Genomic DNA, 19,768 nt, shown 5'->3' with positions numbered 1-19,768 from the left:
TGGTAATGTTGATGATTCTGATGATGTCCCACCTCTTTGTTGGTATGCAGTTGGACATATCAGCTCTACCACTAGACTAATGGAGCTAGTATAAGCTGGAGATAATGAATACTGTGCTATACATATATACCAGCCTTGCCGTTCATAAGCACAGTTAGCACACTGCTAAAAACCTCACATAATTCAACCCCATGCACTATACAGAGTTATATTATCTAATTCTATAAAATACAATTTGCTAGCTAACTAACTTACGAATAATGAAACAAGTAGAAATTTCTATTAATAAGCTCCTTGGTACAGTGCTATGGTTCAGGAGTTAGCTGGATCATGGACAGACAGACAGCTTTTCAGCTTTATATAGCAGATTGTATAAATATGCATTTGCTAGATAATTAACTTGTCCATCAACAAGTGGTTAAAGACTGAAATAGCTATTTATGATCCTCTGTGTAGTAGCAGCATTATTTTGTGTACAATTACAACGTTTGTTGCTTAAAAAGAAAAGTGTAACCTATTTGATGTTCAATGGACCAGTTTGGAATATTGAACTGTCCATCATAATTTTCAATTTACATCTGAAACGCTGGATATATGGTGAATTAGTTACTTACCTCTCATGGTCTGTATGGGAACTGTTGGCCAAAATGACATAGTGTGTATCTTTGCCTTACAATACATGTTGCTGGGGATCAAGTTACTGGAAATTAAGAGTTTCACTTCCTGCATGTAGTCACAGACATTATATAGCTTAATTCTCACAGGTCTAGAGGTCCCTCGTAGGATACATAGCACTCACAACAATAATTTTTTCATTTATTAAAGTGCCAGTGTAAACGGGCATAGGGGGGTTTCCAAGGACACCCTTTGAAATTATTGTCCAAGTATGCACCAGGAATCTAACACACCATTAATAATATATGGCAGCACAAAGAGTGAGTAACAGTATGCAGTACAGTACAAAAATTTATTTATCTCTCAGGGGAAGGATCTACAGAGGGCAGAGACATGACCCCCTCTTGAAAACTTGTTTAAATATTGAAATACTCTAATAGAGCAGTCAGGTATACTCTAATAAATAATTATACTCTAATAGAACATTCCTGTAAAACTCTTTTTATGTTTTAACTAGAAAAAACTTATTATTAGAAATGATTCTTCAGTGTGTTGAATTTAAGGTTTACAGTGGGGAAACATATTTTTATACCAGACATCATAACACTATAAAAAATGTATATATATACGTGATGCAAACTGAACGTGCATGAACTTACACTGCTGTGTTATATCCTGTACTAGGCCTATCACTTGGATGTACAAGATGAATATTTTTGATACATTTTTCTCATTTTTGTCAGTAGATATGCATGTTGGTCAGGCTTGTTGTAATTACCCACCAAAAGTAATCAGTACAATTATTTTGAAGCCAATCTAATGATTACAATTACGATTACTTCAGTATGTAAAATAATGACAATTACTTTTCAATTACTACTGTACAATGGGGTACAACAATAACTTACAATTAATCTTTAGGCATAGTTAGTAACTGTTGGTAATAGTCTACACTTATTTGGTCTGAGAATATTGCCACTATGGCTAAATACACACTTGATGGTGCAGATGTTGCTGGAACCCTCAGCATATTCTTTGCTATTGTACTTAAAATGGGGTATTTGCTTTTATATTCCAAAATTTTAAAGGGTTCTCATCCTCTGTGTATGTTTTTAATTCTTTCTCTACTATTTGAACGCCTCTGTGTTTGAGGTATCAGCATCCATAAAGCCAAACAATTTTCTTTTCTTAGATGGGGGGCTCTACTGATTCTACTTCTTTTCCACATGTTTCTTCTACTGTAGGTGTGATAAGCATTGTCAGAAATCATTGTATACAGTCACTAGTCAAGCTATGGGGTAGTACTTTTATATAGCATAACTTTGATTGCTTTCATTTAATTACATAATGATTATTGACTGAACAGCTAATTACAATTACAATTACTTTTATGTTCAGTGAGCAATTACAATTACTTTGAAAATTGCTAATGATTAGTAATTAATTACAATTACAACAAGGGGGTATGTGTAGCCCCTTCACTATAGTTTATACTAATAAATCAAATTGATGTACTAATGTATACATCTTTTGTCACAAATGTTTCAGAGGCACAGCTAGTGAGTGTAGAAGGTAACCCAGCAAAAATGATCTTGCAAGATCCTTCAGGAGTCCTGCAAGTTCCTGCAAGAAATGACCGGATTCTCTTATGAGCCTTGCAAGGTCCTGGAAAGCTCTTGCAGGATTTTTCAGGAACCAAGAAATGACTGGATTCTCTTACAAGATCTTGCAGAATCGTTTTGCCTGGGAAGCACTGTGTCTGAACTGAGTATAGGTGTGTGTTGTACATGTATATAGCCATAGATTTATATTTTAGATGGCAATGGATATTTATGGGTGTCATTGAATTATCAGGTAGTGCTTTGAAGTAGTAAAATTTTTGAATCATCAATGTGCTCATATAGATATAGCAAGGGTGGGGGTTATTACCATAATACTGTTGAAGGGTTAAGAAAAGGGGTAACCCACAATTCTAAGGTGGACTAAGGTACTGAACTGATTTGAGCTTTTAAATTCTGTTAGTTCTGTGACAATATGACTTAATAAACAAACAATTTTTACAAAACATACTTAAAAATTGATGTGGGTAATCATCCCCTTTTTTCTACTGAATATTTCAATTATCGATTATGCACACTAGTAGATTTGTACTTTTGTTTAGCTGACAACACTTTGATAAAAACATGAATTATATAAATCATCAGTGGTATAATCAGCTGTAGTTAGCCAGGAATTTTAAAAGGTTGTTTCCAACAGTGCAGCATATGAACAGTTACCAAACACAGAGATTTTGCATGAATATTTTAACTCAACAGATTGTTAGGCTAGTATCTCAAAAAACAGGTTTGCTGCAATCATGCAGTACAATCACTTTACAGCCGCTACAGTAGAACATCACTTCTTAATTTTATTCATTTACGCCCTTTCATCAAAGGAGCAAATCATGTGCCACAACATTTATTAGACCCCCGTAATAGTGTTTGCAAATGTTAGCTACAGCTGAATAGAAGAAGATGCAGTCTGCCTGGTACTAGCTTGAGCTGTATTCTTTCTCTAATGATTTTGGAACTATATGTATACTTATGTGCTCTATACTGCTATAACCAAATCTGCACCTGATTGAATAGTGCACAAAGCCCATGCAGATCACGGACACATAACTAAGAATGTATACACTGATGTGGAGAGCTTTCTTTGTTTTTGATTGGTCAGTGAATTGTGATTGTTAGTCAGATGGTATTTTTAAGCATGCATGTCTGATCGTGTCTGATAGATATATTCTTTCATAAACTATGTCAGATATACATTACATTATTTCTTATGAGGTGTCTGCTGTTGATGTGGTGAATACAGAGTCTGAGACAGCAGGACGTTGTGGAGTGTTGTTGGTCAGTAGTGTAATGTCACCAACGTGTTGTGTGTTGTCATTGTGCAGAGTTCTTGTAACTGACTCCTGTAAGGGGGGTGGCTTGGATACTCGCTCCTCACCTGAAATAAAACAGCAATCAATGTTATAAAACACAACAGGTATAATATGTATTTGCAATGTGTCTACAAGTCATCATTGCTTCCAACCACATACAAACAAATTTACACACACTTTACAATAATAAATTATAATTGCTTGGGCTCTCCACCAATTAATAACAAAAAAATTATAACTAGTCGCTGGTTATGTTATTGTTTATAGTATTTAGGAGAGGAAGATTGAAAATGAGTGAATCCCAGGAAAAGTGGATCGCAACTATCCTTGCAAAATTTTTGCACAGAAAATGTCCCCTTTACAAGATTTTTGTAATTAGCTAGTCTTGCAAGTCATGCAAGTGAAAACTTTTTTGTAAGAAAAATGTCCCTTTTTGCAAGCCTTTTGCAAGTTAAGTATCTTACAAGTCATTTCTTCTTGGGTATGGTATCAAACTAAATGAAGAGACCACAGGGTATCACTATGCTATCAGTTGTACATGTGTGTACTTAAACTGGCCATGACCATACCCACCATATCATGTACAGATTTTAGAAAAAACATCTTTTCACACTCTACTATGGTGCCACTAACCATGTTTGTTATAATCATCTACTTCTTCTACTCCAGATCGTTCATTAGGAGTACCATCATCATCATCATCATGGTGGTGTGGTTGAGTTTGTGTTGTAGGATTGCTATCCATATTTTGAGGGGCAGATGCCAACTGAGCTATAGTAGATGTCTTGGCTGTTTGCCGTCTCTTTTTGCTCTTAAAATGAAGTGGATGTTTGATTTTATCAGCTTTTATTTGTGTATTGTCAATGCTTTGTTCATGGTGAGACCTATGAAATAGTCATTACAATAAGACACCTCAAATTTGGTGAAACTACATGATACACACAATATTAGTACCTACAATCTTTGAACATGTTTGTGCATTTTACCTGTGTCCAAAATATCTCCAGACTACACAAAATGATGCTACTCCTAACAAGACCACCAGTAGACCAATAAGGATATTGACAGCCCATCCATAAGGTAGTAGTGAGGATGAGGTAGGAGGAGGATATGGACAAGTTGTAATTGTGATGTCAACATGTGTGAAGTTGATGGTGAACTCTCCGGTAACCCTACACCCAGTATGGTTGGCATGACACACCCCAGTGATACACTCCAGTGGTGAATGACATGGATCTGTAAACAAGCATAGCATTTTCACTATAAATAGTAAAGAAAGGTTAAACTAATTCAAATGAAAAGTCTTCAGTTATGAACATTAGTTGGAGAGCACTCTATAAATCTGAGTAGGTTTATTGTTAATGTTGTATGTATGTAGGACATAGACTTCCTTCCTCCTGTAAACTTGTGATGACAAACATTGTAGCTACCCAAGGTAAAGACTGAGAAATTATAACTTTATTGTGTAGGTCTGTTGTAAAGGAAAATTTAATGTGGCTTCTGTGATAACTATCTTGCCCCAGATAGCTAACTCATCAGTGCATACTCTGACATACATAATATATTTGTCACACAAATAATGTTTTACCATCAGATTGTTTGAAGGTGATGTATGATTCATTGTAGTTCCATTCTGAACAGTTGTGTTTGGGGAAGGCAATAATTAGAACATCCATACCATCCCAGATGGCATCAGGGTGCAGGTCAGTGAGATATTGTGGATACAGGGACAACACAAGGGACAGTCTCGGCCAAATGTCCACGTAAGGATGAGTGACTGGAGTAGAGAACTGTACCATGATGTGACTGGCACAATTGTCATCAGTTAGGACACCATGGATCACAGTGATCAGGGGTACCTGTAATATGTTGATGTCATTTATTTCACAACTTTTAACTATGTATAGCTTTAATGAGTGATAGGCATGTACTTAACTATGCCAGAATCTAGCATGGTGAATAGCCAGAAGTTCTTGTTGCAAGAAATTGTTTACATTGTGGGTATCACTGCTGATACTTTTGAAACTTTAGTTGATCTATTTGAAAACTGTAGGATGGCAGTTTTTGGTTATTGAGTACCTAAGAAACAAAAGTACTACAAGTATGCTTTATGTGACAAGTACATATCTACAGCATTGCTTTATAAATGTTAAGCTAAATTAGGAAAAATTTTATGTTGGAGTAGGAATCAGAAATAACAAGTTGATGTTGTGCTACTTCTAAAACCCTGGCACCCATACAATTAATACTATCCCATTCTAACTAAATTAATCAGACACATATATAATTTAGTTTATATTCATGCTATAGTTATTATTAGACAATTAGAATTTGTAAATACTGTAATTTAGTGTATTTTGTAATTCATGAATTATTTTGTAATTCGGTAATTACATTGCTATACACTGCTAAGGAAGCGTAACTATAACAAACCGCTTTAAACTGCAAATCATGCACAGAAGTATCTTCTCAACTGTTTTATACTATGTCTATCATGTTTTCTCATGCGAATTGTATAGAGAAAGCCTCGAGGCTGCCCTTCATTTTTGTTTGTGTTAGTACGGGTAACATCCCCCTTTCAACCCGAAGGATACGATACCTCTGGTAGCCTAAGAGGCCTACAGTGTTGTTTTAAAGTTGTTAAACATCTATAAAACCGAAAGGGAAGACTGTTCAAGAAGTATGAAGAGTCGCCATACCCGTATTTCAGACTGCCAAGAAGAAACCATCTCAAGAGCAAAGTTTATGCGTGTGGAAGTTTAATACAGACTTAATTTAGCTTTAAATTCTTACATGCTGGCTGCTGTTTATCATTTTAAACGTTTTTGCTCACGTGGGTGCATATGGACAAACAAACATAGGTAGGTACACAGCTTCTAATAGTTCGTTCGCGACAACAAAAACAAGTGAAATCACGTGCATAGGATTTCGACCAATCAAATCGATTTATTTTTTGAACTTCAAACTATAATTACCACACGTGACTTCTTTGTCAACGCGCAAGAACTATTAGAACCTGTGTACTGGTAAGTAGGTACGCACGCACGCACGCACGCACACACGCACACACAATTTTTATGAAAACATTTTCAGCAAACCAGGCTTGCGCCTGAAGGCCGGCTGTGGGCGTGCGCCTGGTTTAAAAAGCACCTGCAGCTATACTTGTGGACATTTAATTCCTACTTTAATCAAATACAGAGTATAGTCATGACTGGATTAGGGATTAAATGTCCACTAGTATAGCTGCAGGTGTAGATGACCTCCATTGTTTCCTTGCATGCTTTTTATTTCTATGATCTCTACTCAAATAAATAAATGAATTTCTAATACTTACTTTTTGTTTGTAACAATCACTGGTATACCACGTATACTGCATCAAAGGAAAAAATTGTGCCTGTCAGATTTAACATGCGCCCCAACTATCAATTACTGGAAAGCGTTGTTGCAATTTTGCTTCATTTCCAGCTTTGTTCCACCCATTATACAGCAATAGAAATGAAGAACAGTGCAAGAAGCACCTCTGCAATCAATCCAATCACTACGGAAATCATTATGATTAAATGCACACCTCAACTGTCAATTACTGGGAAGTGAACAACTATTCTGCTTTGTTTACAAGTATGTTCTACCTGTTATACAATGTTACAAACGAAGAACAGTACGAGAAGGGCCTCTGCAATCAATCCACTCACTACAGAAATTATGGATGATTCTCATAACAGCTAGCACTGAATCAACTGCATGTTACTGCAAATTAACACCTTCGAGGCAGTGGATAAAGAAATAAGACACAAAGAAGGACAAAGGTAAGTTCATGATGTGTGCATTGTAGCTGGTAAAATGGCACATCTTGGGCCAAAGAATGTCAGAAATCAAGTCTGTAGTGTTAACCATAGCCGAGTTATGCTTGGCTGAAGGAATCAGTTAGTCAGTTAGTAGAAAATAGAAGTTTTAAAAAAAAATCATAGAAACTTGTTGGGGTCGTTCAGAAGGAAATTTTGGACTTGGTTATGCTCAACCAATACCACCAAGCTATAAAGCGAGGCTGTTTTTCAGGTGATTTCGAAGGGAAAGAAAGCCCAAACCTCTTTGATCCCTACTATACAGTACTATCATACTGTATGATACTTTGCACTGTATATATTGCTAAAACATCAAATAGCAATGCTATGTATAGATGGGTTTAGTGGGAGAGCATAGTCACCTTACAAATCACGTGAATTATATGTCCGCTATTTTTGTAGGGCAAAAACATGAAGCTTGACATGTGTGAATTAGTGTTCACAATGCCATCCAGTTGTTGTGCTAATGGATATATGCAACGAGAAAGTAAGCAACATGGAATTGCTCCCTATATAGACTCCGAGACTCGCCCTGAGAAGATCCAGCGCTGGAAAGAGTGGCTGGCCAGTTTTGCTAGCCACTGATCTCGAGCCAAACTCAGTGATTCACTAGACTCAGGTAGATTCTTCCCACACAGCAGTTGATTCCAGATAATCTGCTTGAAATTAAATAATTAGTTAATTCCATCACAAGAATCATGCCAGTGAAACTTAAGAATGCCGGACCAGATTAGTGAGCTTGTTTATTCTGAGCATCAAGTTCTACATACTGTATAGAGGGCAGCAATAATTGGATCATCTACTGTAGATAGTCATCGAATTCCAGGTTTAGGCATGAGGCTATTATGCTCCAAAAATTGAGCAGTGCTCAAAAAATCACCTATTATGCTTTTGAGAATTTCCCATTATTCCCAAAATTTTGCCACCATAATTGACTAATAATTCCAGTTTATTGTTGTATCAGACCATTTTCATAGATGTTTAAGCTTTAAATAGTCTTGAATTCTTTAGCCGGTTGCTGTATTAGAGTGTTTCATTTCAATGTGACTGCTTTATTAGAGTAAATAATATGTAATGACTGTTCTATTAGAGTTTCTGACTGCTCTATTAGAATATTTCGATCTTTTTAATGGAATTGTGCATTCTGCATTCTGCAGATTTTCCTACCGTTAAAGCTTTATAATCACCTCAAAATGCTAGCATAATTCCTGATTCCCACATATACCTATTATGCCCGAAATTATTCCCGCATAATTGCCGCATCCCTACCCAGGTTACCCATTTAACTCATGAGAATCACCCTATTTTACTCTGGAACATTGTATTTATCAGCAGAGAATGCTGTTTAAGAACTACGTTTTCTCCACTGTATTACAAGAATTCTGATAGAAGAAGGCCTATCAAGATGTGGTAAGTTATGGCTTGTACTTACTCTGATGGTTTGTGTATCAATATTGGTGATTAGTCTACCAAAACTACATATAAAGTAGTACAGTACCACTCAAATGTAACATCATCTTGCGAGAGTGTGAGCAATTAAAAAGCTTGCTAATTAAAGGGCGTGGATCCCATTTCACTTGTGAGTATTCATCCCGTGTCGTTTGGGATGAATACTCATGAGCATAATAGGTGCCACGCCCATTAATTAGCAAGTTTTTTAATTGCTTGCACTCTCGAGACGACATTGCATTTGAGCAGTTACATACCATCAGTTGATCATGGGGTGAAATTATTTGTTCTCTTTTGTTAATTTGTTTGTAGGTCTGCTGTACAGATGAGACACTTCTCCTCTTCACAGTCATTTCACTATTAGAGTCATAACTACAAGAAGATGGGACAGTGAATAATCTGATGTATGGAGCATTGTCATTGAGTGGCTGAACTTCAATAGTAAAGTTTGCTTGAAATGTTCTTGATAATCCATCAATTGTGGATATCATTATCTGAAAGAGTCATAGAGTAAACTGTATGTAATATAATGCCATTAAAGTGTCAGCTATTTAAACATCATCATGTGATATTACCTGTCTTAGTAATGGTGATCTGGTGATGTTATCAAAGGCAATTGGCTCATCTTCAAAATTGATGTATATTATTGACCGAAGAGCCAATATGACTTCCTATTATTATAGTTGATGGTGTAAAATATAGTAGTGAGATAGTGTGGCTTATTACCTCATCAGACATGCCATCTGGATCGTTAGTACTGAACTGTACCAAATGTGGGTCATTCCCATCATTGACCAACAAGCTTCTCTAAAGAAGACATCATGTTTGTATTTATTTAACAAATAAATCATTATACTTACAGGAGGAAGGAAATCATTAATCATTTCAGTCATTGCTGGTGAATATCCTGATTGTTTTATGCTATTGTGTAAACAAATCAAACATCATTAAAGTGACAAGACAATAGTAGAAAACACAATACCTCAAGGTGACATTCAGTGATATAAAGGATGAATCCATGTCCTGTGTAACTGATATAGGATCATCAAGGTTTCGGTATAATTTATAATTATCTCCTTCAGTGAAGATGATGTTTGGTACAGCAATATTAATAACTGGGGGTAGTGGTAATACATTAATGTCAACCATTACTGTACTAGTATTGTTCTCATCTTTAGCTGATATGATGATAGTTCTGTTACCAAGCATACGATTGTTTGCACGTGTTTCATTACACAGGAATTGAAATGTCATTAAAAACATTTCCCAGTCAGTCTCATTAGGAAGATCAGCAGAGAAAGTGTATGTCATTAATGTTGGTGATACTTTAGTGGTCATATGAATATTCAAACTCATTAACAACATTCGGTCCCATAATAACTCATTAGTTACATTAGCAATGTCACTCTCAAAACTGATTATGATATTTTGCAGTTGACGATCATCTCTGAGGTAAATATCACTCAGGAAGTTAACAGATTCATGAGTATTATAGTCAATTAGTTTATCATTATCGAGTGTTGTGGGAAATGTTAGACTGTTACGATCCACTTCAAGTGGGACAAACCCAAATATGGGAGCATCATCTGAAACATCTTCAACAATGATCTGTGGAGGAAGATGAAACATTTGCAATACAATAATCTTTAGGCATAAATATACAACACAAATAAATGCATATGATGGATTATTTATTCACTCACATTAACTGTTTTAGTAGTTGTTCTATTGTGATCAGTAACTGTTAGTGATAACTGGCCAGATGGAAGGTTTCCATTTAAGGACCCCCACTGATATGTCACTTCTTTGATGATTGTATCATATTCTTCTCTGCTACCAGTTCCTTCAATGACCTACATGTACAGTATTGTGAATATTGTAATGAACTAATTTATTAGTAACATACAATACTAAACTGTGTGGTGGTAACAATAATTCCACCAAATCGATTGGAAGTTCCACTATATCTGAGTGATTCAATTTCTGGAGATGCTGGTAGTAGTATCAGTGAGGCACTGTAAGGAGAATATTGCTTAAACAGTTTGTGTAGTTATCCATGACACTCACTTAGTATAGTTATCCATGGGATCAGAAGAATCGATAGTGGTGAAGTTGATACCAACTGGTCCAGATGTTTCAGTGAGATAAAGATCAAACAGTACAGGAGCAGGAGGATCATCAGTATTAACCACTGTAATGCTATAAAAAGAAATAATTATGATAACAGCAGCTACATGGTACTGTGTGACTAAAATTATATGGCAGTGGTATATCTAGATGGGTTTTGGTACTTTAAAGTACTCTAATTAAACAGTCATTGGATGGTTTTATCAATATAATAACTATCTAAACCAAAACAGCCAAGCTGTAAAAAAAGAGTGCAGCCCCCAAAAAGGCCAGGATGAAAAAAGATGTGAAATCCAAGGTGGCGGCCAAGAAGTGGCTGTGATGGTAGGTTAATGGCAAAAAATTTAATTACGACAATTCAGGTGAATTTGCGTTGCCTCCTCCACTAGGATTCGGCACCAAATTCACCTGAATTGTCGTAATTAAAATTTTTGCCATTAATCTACCATCACAGCCATTTCTTGGCCGCCACCTTGGATTTCACATCTTTTTTCATCCTGGCCTTTTTGGGGGCCGCACTCTTTTTTTACAGCTTGGCTGTTTTGGTTTAGATATCACTTCTTTTTGTATTGCAAGCCACAAAGCCAATTATTAACTGGTTTGGGTGCTTCCTTCTAACTTGTTTTTTTTTTCTTTCCTGTAGGAATTGTGGAACAAAGGAAGAAATGTTGTGTACAGTTTTTTGTCTGATTAAAAATATTTTTATATTAATAAAAGATAATCATACTGTAAGTAATAAGGTGACTTCTTATACATAACTGAACTGTAGCTGAAACTCCCATTGTTTGTAGTTGAACTCTTTTCAGAGTGACTTGTTTCTAGCTGAACTCTCTACATTGTGATTTGTTTCCGACACATATTTCTACAGGATGATTTGTTTGTAGCTGATCCCTATAAGGTAACTTATATCTAGCTGATATCTCTACAGGGTGACTTGTTTGTAGCTGAACTTTCAACTTGATGGTTTCTTTGTAGCAGAACTCTCTACAAGGTAACTTCTTCTATCTGATCTTTCTACAGGGTGACTTGTTTGTAACTGAACTCTCTACATGATAGTTTCTTTGTAGCTGAACTCTCTACAAGGTAACTTCTTCTAGCTGATCTCTGTACAGGGTGACTTGTTTGTAGCTAAACTTTCAACTTGATAGTTTCTTTGTAGCTGAACTCTCTACAAGGTAACTTCTTCTAGCTGATCTCTCAACAGGGTGACTTGTTTGTAGCTAAACTTTCAACTTGATGGTTTCTTTGTAGCAGAACTCTCTACAAGGTAACTTCTTCTATCTGATCTTTCTACAGGGTGACTTGTTTGTAGTCGAACTTTCTACATGATGGTTTCTTTGTAGCTGAACTCTCTACAAGGTAACTTCTTCTAGCTGATCTTTCCACAGGGTGACTTGTTTGTAGCTGAACTCTCTACATGATGGTTTCTTTGTAGCTGAATTCTCTACAAGGTAACTTCTTCTAGCTGATCTATCTACAGGGTGACTTGTTTGTAGTCGAACTTTCTACATGATGGTTTCTTTGTAGCTGAACTCTCTACAAGATAACTTCTTCTAGCTGATGTTTCTACAGAGCGATTTATTTGTAGCTGAATTCTCTACAGGGTGGTTTGTTTGCAGCTGAACTCTCTACACGGTGGTTTCTTTGTAGCTGAACTCTCTACAAGGTGACTTCTTATAGCTGAACTTTTCGTAGCTGAACTCTCTACAGTGTGATTTGTTTGTAGCTGAACTCTCTACAAGATAATTTGTTTCTAGCTGATCTCCCTATAGGGTAACTTGTTTGTAGCTGAACTCTCTACAGGATGGCTTCTTTGTAGCTGACCTCTCTACAGGGTGACTTGGTTATAGCTGAACTCTCTACAAGGTGATTTTTTTGCAGCTGAACTCTCTACAGGGTGGTTTTTTGTAGCTGAACTCTCTACAAGGTGACTTCTTTTAGCTGATCTCTCTACAGGGTGATTTGTTTGCAGCTGAACTCTCTACATGATGGTTTCTTTGTAGCCAAACTCTATGTAGGGTGATGTGGTTGTAGCTGAACTCTCTACAGGGTGATTTGTTTGTAGCTGAACTCTCTAAAGGATGGTTTCTTTGTAGCTGAACTCTCTGCAAGGAGATTTCTTCTAGCTGATCTCTCTACAATGTAACTTCTTGTAGCTGATCTCTCTACTGGGTGACTTGTGTCTAGTTGTACACTCTACAAGGTGATTTGTTTGTAGCCGAATACTCTACAGGGTGATTTTTGTAGCCAAACTCTCTGCAGGATGATTTGTTTGTAGCTGAACTCTCTACAGGGTGTTTTTTTTTCTAGCTGAACTCTCTCTAGGGTGATCACTTCACAGCTGAACCCTCTACAAGGTGGCTTCTTCTATCTGATCTCTCTACAGTGTGATTTGTTTGTAGCTGAACTCTCTACAAGGTGACGTTTTCTAGCTGAGTTCTCTCTTGTTTCTAGCTGATCTCTCTACAGAGTAACTTGTTAGTAAAGCTGAAGTCTTTACATGGTGGGTTTTGGTTGTTAAACTCTCTGCATGAAGACTTGTTTGTAGCAGAACTTCTACAGAGTGAATTGTTTGTAGCTGAACTCTTTACAGGGTGCATGACTTGTTTATAGTTGAACTCTCTTCAGTGTGACTTGTAATGTTCTGAATCACTACAGCAATATATTTGTAGCTGAACTCTCTATAGGGTGACTTGCTTCTTGCTGAACTGTCTATAAGATTAACTGTTTGCAGCTGAACTCCCTACAGAATAACTTGTAATGTAATAGAACTCTATAATGGAGTAAGTCATAAACTAGCTGAATGCTCTATTAGGGTGACTGTTCTATTAGAGTATCTCGATCTCGCATTTGCTACATGGAGTTGGCTTTCGAATCATAACTCAGTGGTTTGTAATCCGATTCTTCTTTGCTACTGCAAGGACTTTCTATGAAGATTATTCCAGCTATACACCGATTTTCAGCTCATTGCTCTAAGCGGTTTGCCTAGTAGGCGTAAAAACGTATACTTTTTTATTCATAAAAATCGATCGCGTAATTGTGACACAGGTTGGGTTTTGTGTGATATCTCCATGGTCTTTATCTCGATTCCTTTCAAACCACCAAAAGGCACTCCTACGATGGTTACTCCATCTACATAGCAATTTTCAACTCATTCCATGAAGCGGTTTACCCTGTAGGCGTGACAACAAATTGTTTTGGCAAGTTATATAGCGCCGGCAGTCACGTGCATTTTAAAAAAACTTAGACAAAAAAACCTAAGAAGGCGAAAAAAAATAGTTGTGTCAGCAAGGGCTCGAACCCGGGCATCCGTATTCATAAGCAATGTTCGTAACGATTATACCACCGGTCCTGCAGCTATTCACCCACTCCTTTAGTTTCTACCTTATAAACATCCGACTGAAGTGACTTCTATATATAACAAGAGTGAAGAAGAAACCAAAGCTGAACTCTAGCCTACACCTAATGCTAAGGAACTACTTTTCGCGTCCTCTAAAGTTAAATGCTCGGGGCAACCTACTAGACGCGTGCCCTAAAGCATATGCCTAAAGTTGAATGCTCGGGGAAACCTACTAGACGCGTGCCCTAAAGTCGAATGCTCGGGGTATATTGGACTCTAGCTCGCCTAGACACAACTGGTTTGTTTGATAGTCCAGCAAATGATGGACTTGTTCCGGTAAAATAGCCGTTCACATTCGTAACCGGTGCCGGTACTATATCCACCGGCTTTGAATTGTTTTACGCGAATAATCGGTCATAACTCTCGAACCATTCATCGGATTTGCACCAAATTTGATGCTAGAATTCGCCTTTGGACTCCCTTTCTGTGTGCCAAATTTCAAGGCGATCGGAGTACGCGTTTGCGTTTTATAGCAATTTTTGCAAGTGTGCGAAAACACGAAGAAAAAAAAATCGAAACTTTGGCAGCTCGTATTTTGGAAATTGCTGGAGCGATTTCCTTCAAATTTGGTATATAGTCTCCCCTGGCTGGCGGACAACTCTGTAGCAAATTTGGTTCCAATTGGATAAGGGATCACCGAGATACAAAAGTGTGAAAATGACGTTTTCTTTCTTCCTGTCAATATACCTACGGTGTGCGCGCCGGCTTCCTGGGCCGCACGAGACACACTATTGTGTGTCTTGATAATTGTTCTAAAAAAACCTGTGAGAAGACCAAAGCCAGTAAATAGCTACAAGGAGTCATAATTTTAGCATCAAAACATTTCCAGGCCCAGTGGTGACTTAATTGACTCAAAGTACAATGTTTCAATATTCACATAATCATTGGCTATCTATAATTTGATATCTAACTAATACAATACCTACAACGCAAAGACAAGCTACATAGTTACAAGATTCAACTTGCTACAAATGTTTTCCAATCCCTCATGTCACCTAAAATAGCTAAAATGCCACTGTATATTAAAAGTAATCCAAAATGCTATCTTGAAGTGTAAAAATTCTCTGGGAGTGTGTCCCTACTCCTCCTATTTCAGCATGCTTATACTGAGTGATTAGCTCCAGTATGATGTTAAGTTGTGGTAATGTTTCCAGAAACACTTTCTAAATTCCTAGATCTAGCACTGTATGATTAAGTACATTGGTTTATGCATTTCAAAAATTTTGCACAGCACTTACGATAAATTGATATAGTTGCTAGTTGAAGGACCTCCATTAGTCAGCGGAGAATCAGTTACAATAATCAAAATCACTTGTACACTATTCTCTGGCTCATCAGCAGTGTTGAAGTATGCAATCTGCTCTATAGCATTAGTGTAATCCAGAGTAGTACCATCTCCAGTGATAGTGAGGACTCCATTAGTAAAACTCCACAATAGTAAATTTGAATCAGCTAGTGTGAGATTATCTTGTCCAGTGTAGTTTATGATCTCAACTCTTGCTGACTGCAGTAGATACCTGTGTGGAATAATATGGAGTTTAATTACAACATATTAACATTTATAATATGCACATTGTAGTGTATGTGGGTAGATTGATAACTATTCTTGAGGGGTAGTATAGCTATTTATATAGTAGTGGCTTCTTGTGATCCCATGTAGAGGATCTGTCTGTATCTTTTGTACCATATATTATATATATTAAATTTTAACAATGCACACAGCCATTATTAAATTTTTTTAGCATCAACTTCATTGCAGCCATTTCTTGGCCGCCACCTTAGATTTCACAACTTTTTTCACCCAGGCTTTTTAAGGCTGCACCATTTTTTCACAGTTTGGCTGTTTTAGTGTGGATTTCACACTTTATAATGCCCCAAAACCAGCCTATAGCTGACTTTGAGGTTTGTTTTTACTCACATTTCTTCTTTTCTATGTAGATACAATGATGATTATTGAAGACAGACTTATAAATGTATTTTTTAAATTCAATATTTGATAATATTATTGTAATACTCTGATAGAGTGCACATTTTTTTGAGGACTTCTAATAGAACATACATAGAATGTTCTAGAACAATCTAGTACTTCTATTGGTAGATCTATGAAATTACAAACGTTTGATTATAAGCAGATTTCAACTAGAAACATTTATAAAGCAGAAATTAAGTGAGGTGATCAGTCAAGGTAGCAGTGGCTAAGGATGCAGGTGTTAGGTATGGAGGTCCCTGGTTTGAACTCTGGTAAATTTTTTATCGACATTTTTTGCACACCTTTTTTACTCCGTGGTGACTGCTCTATTAGAGTATCTCGATCCTGCAATTTTACACTTGCTTAGTTTTTGCTTTATAACTTTGTCGCTGTAACTCTATTGCTATTCAAACTATCAAAAGGCACTGCTACAATGATCAGCCTATCTACACACCAATTTTCAAGTTATTCCTATACTTGGTTTACCCTGTAGCCGTGACAGAAGTTTGATCTTTTTTTACATCAATAAATACTCATAACTCCTTGAATATTACTCAGATTTACAACAAACTTGGTATGTGAATCCACCGTTACATGTTCTTCATTTTTGCCAAAGATTGAGGCAATTGAGTTACACATTTGCATTTTATAGCAATTTTTGCAAAGTGTAAATGAATAACAGTGATAAGATCGCCTCTGCAATCAATCCAGTCACCACAGAAAATACATTTATAAAATGTACTGCATGCAGGGAAGCCATGCAGCCTCTATTAATACATCACTAACCTGTAATATAAGGTGGAGTTTATCGAGCACTATGTGGCTGGTATAAGAAGAAAAAAAACGAAGAAATTAAAACGAAAGTTTGAACGCCCATATCTCGCAAATAGCTGTTGCGAATTTAATCAAATTTGCTGTGTGGCCTACCCTGGGGGACAGCTATAATGCAAAAATGGTGTGCTTTGGAGAGGGGCCATGAAGCTATGCATGCGTGAAAAAGCTGTTTTCTTTCTTCCTGTAAATATACTCACAGTGTGGTCGCTGGCTTTCTTGGCCGCACGACACACTACCGTGTGTCTTGATCTAATATACTCACGGTGTGGTCGCCAGCTTTCTTGGCCACACAACACACTACCGTGTGTCTTGATCTAATCCAAAACAGCCAAACTGTGAAAAAGGGTGTGGCCCTCAATAAGCCATGGTGAAAAAAGATGTGAAGTCCAAGTCGGTGACCACGAAATGGCTGTAATGGTAGGTAAATGGCAAAATTTTAATAACAACAATTCAGGTGAATTTGCAGTGTCTCCTCCAAGTTTCACTAGGACTTATAATTAGCAACAAATTCACCAGAATCGTCATTATTAAAATTTTTGCCATTTGCCTACCATCACAGCCATTTCTTGGCTGCCAACTTGGATTTCACATCTTTTTCACTATGGCTTCTTGGGGACCGCACACTTTTTTAATAGCTTGGTTGTTTTGGATTAGATATCACTGTTTTTGTATTTGTATACTCAAAAGCTGGCCTTAGTTTGGGGTTTCTTTTTACCTGTCTTTTTCTTTACTACAAACAAGATGTAAAACAGTTGAGAGTTGAACATACATTTTTTATAATTGTACAATTTTAATATAATGAACTTTTCACAAAATGTAACTAACCAACTTGTTGCAATTTTGGACAGTTAATCTATGTAACACTGAAATTACTTTAATCTACTGCATAACTTAGTTACAGAAGTAGCTGAACTCTCTAAAGGTAACTTGTTTGCAGTTGAACACTCTACTCGGTGACTTTTTTTTGTACATGAACTCCATACAGGTGATCTGTTTGTAGCTGAACTCTTCACAAGGTGATCTGTCCATAGCTGATCTCTCTACACGATGGTTTGTTTTTTGTAGGTGAATTCTCCATATATAATGTGATTTATTTGTAGGTGAACTCTCTACAGGGTGATTGCAGCTACCCACCTCCCTTAATTTCTACCTCGTAAACATCCAACTGAAGTGATTTCTATATATAACAAGAATGAAGAAGAAACAAAAGCTGAACCCGACCTTAATTCTATCACTAAAAACTACTTTTTGCATGCCCTAAAGTCGAATGCTGGAGGCATATTGGATGTGTACCAACCCTAGCTCACCTTGATACAACTGGTGTGTTTGATAGTCCAGTTAAATGATGGACTTGTGCTAGTAAAAATTCATAACCGATGCCGGCACTATATCCACTTCCTTTTTTTTATTCATGAAACTCAATCGTGTAATTGTGACACAGGTTAGGTTTTGCATCATATCTCCATGGTCTTTATCTTGATTCTTTTCAAACCACAAAAAGGCACTCCTACGATGGCTACCAATTATTTGTGTAAAATAAGGTCAAACTTCTGTCACGCCCACAGGGTAAACTCCTTGGAGGAATGAATTGAAAATTGCTATGTAGATGAAGTAGTTATAATTCCATGAATGTTCATCAGATTCCTACCAAACTTTGTACTGAGATCCACTTTTAATAAGCCCTTTATATGTGTCAAATTTCAATTGGAGCACGCATTGGTGTTTTATGGTGGATTTTGCAAAGTATATGAAATGAAGAAGAAAAAAATGAAGAAATTTAAAATAAAACTTTGGCCGCTCATATCTCGGAAAAGACTGGGGTGATCTTTTCAAACTTTGTATGTAGACTCCCCTTCCTAGTGGGCACTTCTGTAGCAAATTTGGTTCCAATCAGATAAGGGATCACAGAGCTACATATGTGTGAAAATCACATTTTCTTTCTTCCTGTCAATATACTCATGATGTGGCTCGCCGGCTTCTTGGGCCACACGACACACTACCATGTGTCTTGATATTCATAATGACATATGTTCTTTGTTCACTACAAAATTTTGTGCACTTTGTATTTAAGACCTGTAGTATTGTTGAACTCTCACACCAATAAAAGCCAGCACTAATAATAGCTTTACACTTACGTTGGATGGTCCTGATCTATTATGGTCACATTTCCAGTAATAATCTTCACAGGATCATCACCTTCTCTGTATATTACATCTCCACCTGTTGGAAGTGATGAAAATGTAATATGTGAATCAAACAATGTTAGTTACATAGTAGGGATCACCAACACAGCCCTATTAAAGTATTATGTGGTATTTTAAGTCTGACAGATGTTGGAGTTGTTTGAATAGTATTTTGACAACTTACAGTGGATGACTAAACACAATTATCCTCTTTACTTACTTACTTGTTTTAAGCCACAAACTGTGATTTTAGAGAAATCAGCTATTCCAATTACTGTAAATTTGGTACAACTTAAGTTTGGCAAATCAGCATGTAAAGCAAGTTGGCGGACAAAAGTTTGGTGAATTTACCATGCAGCTAATATAGAACAATATACTGAATAGCTATAGTCGGTTTGCATTCACCAGAGCCCTCATTTCTTGTTA

General features: G+C 36.7%; 1 protein-coding gene across 1 annotated transcript in view; it reads right to left on the bottom strand.

Annotated features, from left to right (window-relative positions):
* Positions 1-3,380: 3,380 nt before the first annotated feature.
* Positions 3,381-19,768, bottom strand: part of LOC136260369 (uncharacterized) — a 35,626-nt gene continuing 19,238 nt past the window's right edge. The window contains exons 11-24 of the mRNA XM_066054082.1: positions 19,295-19,379; positions 15,595-15,873; positions 10,897-11,028; positions 10,736-10,844; positions 10,533-10,682; positions 9,812-10,437; positions 9,690-9,750; positions 9,556-9,636; positions 9,405-9,500; positions 9,087-9,323; positions 5,127-5,397; positions 4,525-4,774; positions 4,172-4,422; positions 3,381-3,603 (exon numbers count right to left, since the gene is read on the bottom strand). Coding sequence (XP_065910154.1) covers positions 3,434-3,603; positions 4,172-4,422; positions 4,525-4,774; positions 5,127-5,397; positions 9,087-9,323; positions 9,405-9,500; positions 9,556-9,636; positions 9,690-9,750; positions 9,812-10,437; positions 10,533-10,682; positions 10,736-10,844; positions 10,897-11,028; positions 15,595-15,873; positions 19,295-19,379 — 2,798 coding nt within the window. The 3' untranslated portion in view covers positions 3,381-3,433. The remainder of the gene's footprint in view (positions 3,604-4,171; positions 4,423-4,524; positions 4,775-5,126; positions 5,398-9,086; positions 9,324-9,404; positions 9,501-9,555; positions 9,637-9,689; positions 9,751-9,811; positions 10,438-10,532; positions 10,683-10,735; positions 10,845-10,896; positions 11,029-15,594; positions 15,874-19,294; positions 19,380-19,768) is intronic.

The sequence above is a fragment of the Dysidea avara genome, chromosome 7 (genome assembly GCF_963678975.1).
Source record: "Dysidea avara chromosome 7, odDysAvar1.4, whole genome shotgun sequence".
In the NCBI taxonomy this organism is placed as follows: Eukaryota; Metazoa; Porifera; class Demospongiae; order Dictyoceratida; family Dysideidae; genus Dysidea; species Dysidea avara.
The sequence above is the reverse complement of the archived record's forward strand: the minus strand, read 5'-3'. Positions and strand labels throughout refer to the sequence as shown.